Source organism: Rhinopithecus bieti, unplaced genomic scaffold (genome assembly GCF_001698545.2).
Source record: "Rhinopithecus bieti isolate Rb0 unplaced genomic scaffold, ASM169854v2 scaffold_47305, whole genome shotgun sequence".
Taxonomy (NCBI): domain Eukaryota; kingdom Metazoa; phylum Chordata; class Mammalia; order Primates; family Cercopithecidae; genus Rhinopithecus; species Rhinopithecus bieti.
The window spans coordinates 76238-80839 of record NW_016818742.1 but is presented as its reverse complement, the minus strand read 5'-3'; the positions used below and the strand labels follow the sequence as shown (position 1 = coordinate 80839).

At 55.6% G+C, this 4602-nt stretch overlaps 1 protein-coding gene across 4 annotated transcripts in view; it reads right to left on the bottom strand.

Moving 5' to 3' along the window:
- Window positions 1–1363: 1363 nt before the first annotated feature.
- Window positions 1364–4602, bottom strand: part of TAFAZZIN (tafazzin, phospholipid-lysophospholipid transacylase) — a 9362-nt gene continuing 6123 nt past the window's right edge. For 3 of the 4 annotated variants that reach the window (XM_017857394.1, XM_017857396.1, XM_017857395.1), the window contains 6 exons: window positions 2900–2980; window positions 2777–2818; window positions 2431–2493; window positions 2272–2324; window positions 1793–1870; window positions 1364–1653 (listed from right to left, as the gene is read on the bottom strand). In XM_017857394.1, the coding sequence (XP_017712883.1) occupies window positions 1552–1653; window positions 1793–1870; window positions 2272–2324; window positions 2431–2493; window positions 2777–2818; window positions 2900–2980 (419 nt within the window). In that variant the 3' untranslated portion in view covers window positions 1364–1551. The remainder of the gene's footprint in view (window positions 1654–1792; window positions 1871–2271; window positions 2325–2430; window positions 2494–2776; window positions 2819–2899; window positions 2981–4602) is intronic. The other variant, XM_017857393.1, reaches the window with a different exon arrangement.

Genomic DNA, 4602 nt, shown 5'->3' with positions numbered 1-4602 from the left:
GGAGGCTAAGCTTGCAGTGAGCCGAGATCGCACCACTGGACTCCAGCCTGGACAACCAAGGGAGACTCCATCTCAAAAAAAAAGAAAAAAAAAACTTTTATTTTGAAATAATTAGGCACCGACACTGCTGAAAGACCTGGTTGTCTGAATCTTCTCTTGTTGCTGGCTCATCTTTGGTAGTTCTATCTTTTCTTTCTTTCCATGTTTCTGTTATAGTATTTTTAATACTGTGTCTGCACCAACACCCTGGATTTGCCTTTGCTCCCACCCAGGATCCTCAGCTCCATCTGGGCAACCCCAATCCCACCTCCTGATCGCAGCATGCACTGCTCATGGCTGGCTACTCGCCGGGCTCTTCAGAGCTCCTCTCCCACCTATGATGCAGCCCAGGTAGGATCCAACTGATTCTCCCCACTTGGGGCTCTCTGAAGTGTGGCCCCAATCTACCTGGCTAGCTTTGGGTTTTGAAGCAAGTTCATTAGCCTCACTCCACCTCCTTGGCAAAATGAGGAGATTAATCCCTATTTCTGCAACGTTGTTTCAGGGATTACAGACAATAACTGAAGCCTTAAGTGACTGGTGTGGAAGAGGTCAATGCCCATCTGCCCAAGTGTGCTCCATGTGCCCCCATCTGCTCAAGTGTGCTCCATGTGCCCAGGGCACTAAGGGTCCAGCTTTTCTGTCCAGCAGTCACTTCCTATTTCCACCCCTACAGAGAGGCCAGAGGCATTATACAACAAGCCAACACATATGCTTTATGGTTCTGTTTCAAAAACATGAAAACCCAGGCCCCAGGACTCAAGTGATGTTGAGAAGCAGAAAGGATGGAGAAGTCGGTGGCCCCAGCATGGGTGCAAGCAGCCAGACCTCAGGCCCTCGCTCTAGGCTCCACGTGGCTGGGCTTGACTTCTGGCCAAGGGCTGCTCTTCCCACCTGAGGCCAGACCTTGCCTGAGGAAAGGGCCTGTGGCAGGAGGGAAGCTCAAGCAGAAGGAAGACTTGGCCAGCGGCCATCCCTGAGGAGGTAGTGAGCAGCTCCTGGTTCGGCAAGGGTGGGGGGTAGGAGCCAGGCTGAGGGGTCTTAGGGTCCCCTCTCCACAGCTCCGGTGGGCCCCCCACTCCCCCAGCCAACTGCTTGCTCACCTGCCTTCTATGCTTCCTCCTGATGCCAGCCCCTGGGAGAGAACATCTGAAGGCAAGAAGGAAGGAGGGCCCTGCCTAAGCTTCTTCCTCCCTGCTTGGCCAAGTGGGAGAAGCAGCTGAGGTCCTTCGTTTAACTGAGGAAGCATAGAGGAGCTGGAATGCCTACCAGCTCAGAGAGGGCACTTGAGAGGGTCTATGAACAAATCTGTCTAAAAGCCACATTTGAGCTAAAAGCATCAGTCCATTCCTCAGCCCCAGCTCTGTGCAGGCCAAGTATCCAGAAGGCAGCAAGCAAGGCCAGCCAGCCCAGTTGGTCCTGGACCCTGGTGCCGCCTCTTCCTCCAGCCTCAGCCCTGCCTGCTCCCCCAGGGCCCAGAGGAGGCAAGGTCAGGGGCTGGCCAGGCGGGGCCTATCTCCCAGGCTGGAGGTGGTTGTGGAGCTGCTCTGCCTGAGTCTTCAGACGCTGGAATTCCTCTTGAATGAAGTCTGTCAGGGCTTTGCGCATCTCCACCTGAGGGAAAGGACCAGGGATGGCCTGCACCCCTCGGGAAGCTTGGCCAAGGTGCCTTGGGAGGGTGATGGGACGGAGAGGGTGGAGGCACCCTCAGGGGGTCCGGGGACAGCTATGGGGGACCCAAGAGGAAACTCACAGCTGACTTGTTCTCTGCCCGGAGACGCTCGAGTACAGGCAGGGCACTGAAGGGCTTCCCGATCAGCACAGTGATTTTCTGTGGGGTGGCCACCAAGAGTGATGAGGAGCAGGAGGAGTGCCCACAGCCCCAGCCCAAGCAACCCGGGAGCCAGAAGCTAAGCTCCGGCCCTGCTGTGCCACACATTCCCCAGGGGCCACTCTCTCTCTAAAATGAGGTCCTGGTCCTGGGTCCTGTGCTGTAGATAACCTGTCCTGTCCTGACCCCATGGCCCACCCCTGCCCCAGCCTGACTTCCTCTGCTCTCATTTTAATGTCTCAGTGTCAGGAAGTCCCTGTCTATGTTCCACTCAGTCCCCTACTGTAGCCTCACACTCAGCTCCTCCTGCATCTGGCCTCCATAGTGCTGAGTGGGAGACATGGGGCAGATGGCAGACAGGCAGACAGACAGACAGCCGAAGGTCAGCAGTCCCCACCCACCTGTCCAAAGCGGGGGAAGTAGGGAGGACTGTTAGGAAGGACGTCATTCATTCCTGCAGCACAGTGGACAGAAGGCCAGATGTGGGGTGGAGCAGGGCAGCCTGAGTCCCAGGCCCCCCACCCTAGATACCATCTCTCTGTCCCTGTTCCCAGGCTCACCAACATGCCACAGGGGCAGGATGATGGGGTTGAGATGACACTCAGCAATCAGGCGCCCGATTCCTGCCCGGGGGGGAGGCAGAAATGTTAGCATAAGCTGGGCCCTGAGCCAAGCTTCTGTGCCAGCCTCTGGCCAGTGCCACCCTGGACATCCTCCAGTTCAATTCAGCTCCCCTGGGCAAGCCCCTCCACGAGGCAAGCCCTAGTCTCAGCACCTGTCCCCTTCCTCGCGCTACAACACACCCATTACCCCCATACAACCCAGCCTGAGGGGGCAGGAGCCAGGGCCCACAGGGCCATCTCTGGGCCGGGTGGATGGCTGTGGCCAGAGACCAGTAGCCCTTACCCCACTTGAAGCGCAGGAACTCGGAACTCATGTTCACTTTCCCTGGTGAGAGAGCACAGAGGCGAGGCTTGGGAGCCCATCCCGCTCATACTGTGGGGGCTCGACCCAGTCAGCCCTGCTGACCTTCTGGGAAGATATGCACCCAGTCCCCATGGTTGAGCTTCTCCAAAATGAAGTCCATCCCCTTCTGGTAGACGCCATCTCCTGCAAGGAAAAGGCCTCTCCCCATCAGTCCCCATTCTCAGGGGTGTGGGGTGATGGGTTAGCTTACCCTCAACCCTCTCCAAACCTCGATGAAACAGGCCCTTCTCCCTGGGGCCCATGCTTTGGGCACTTCCCATCCCCCACTGCGCCATCCACACAGATGCCCTCCAATGACTGTCTCCAGGGTCTGTGTGGCACTTGGGCACATTGTGGGGCTTCCTTCCTAATATCTTCTAAACCCTTAAGTGCCAGGCAGCATCATCTCAAGTCATCTCCTACTGAGATTTTGACCTGGCAATTCCTCCATCTACCTATGACCCCTGTCTTCAGTGGCTCACCAGCTGGGCGGCTTCAGCCACATACCCCTGCACACTCTCGAAGATCCCCAGGTCGGTGCACCACCTGCCTTCCCTCCCCAGGCAGGCCCTGGCTGCCAGCCGACCGCTCTCAGAGCCTCATGTATTCCTTTCTCTTCGAAGGTGCCACTCCTGGGGTGATCCTACCATGTGCTGGCTGCTAGAGAAACCAAGTGCATTTGTGATTTCCAACCTCACTTAGGCTCCAGATTCTGGGCAACAACCCTTTGCTGGGGTCTCAGCGACGTGTCACAGCCACTCCTCAGAGGGCACATTCATTTGAACACACATCAAGAGTTTGGGAAAAACTCAAACTTGCTAGACTGCAAACAGTGGAGTCGAACTGCTCCTGGTCTAGCAACTTTCAACATTGGAGATAACCCTGAGACCAAGACACTGGACCCAAGAGAAGGAAATGCAAACCTCCTTCCTTCTGAAGGCAATGTTGGCTGCATGTTGGCTGGAAGCCTGGGGACGCTTGGAGACAGTAAGTACACAGTAAGGATCTCATCAACCTCGGTGATGGAAAAGTAACCACATGTCGGACAAAACAGGAAAGAGGAGGTAGAGAGGTTGAAGGAATGGGGTAAAGCAGATATCCTCATCTTATAAAGTAGGGAGTAAAGAAGTTCTATCACAGAGGGAGAGACAGACATTGGGAATACCTCTGGCAATGAACTTTGTTCTCTGCAAGGCCGATTCTTTGGAAGGTGCTAGTTAGGGATCCAGGAGTCTCAACCCAACCCAAACAGTGCCCTGACCCAGCAGCCCACTCGGGCTAGAGGGAGGGTGACAACCCACTGGAGTTTTCTCAGGGCATGGGAAAAGCAGCAGTTTCCCTACTTGGGACACAGCATGTGTAACAGTAGGGGGGAGTCTTCATAGGTACTGGCCCCTTCTCTACTAAAACCCACTGATGCAACCTATCCATTGAGCTTGAAACTGGAATTTAAAAAATAATAATAATATGCTTTTGGAGTCTGGGCGCGGTGGCTCAAGCCTGTAATCCCAGCACTTTGGGAGGCCGAGACGGGTGGATCACGAGGTCAGGAGATCGAGACCATCCTGGCTAACACAGTGAAACCCCGTCTCTACTAAAAAATACAAAAAACTAGCCGGGCGAGGTGGCGGGCGCCTGTAGTCCCAGCTACTCGGGAGGCTGAGGCAGGAGAATGGCGTGAACCCAGGAGGCGGAGCTTGCAGTGAGCTGAGATCCGGCCACTGCACTCCAGCCCGGGCGACAGAGCGAGACTCCGTCTCAAAAAA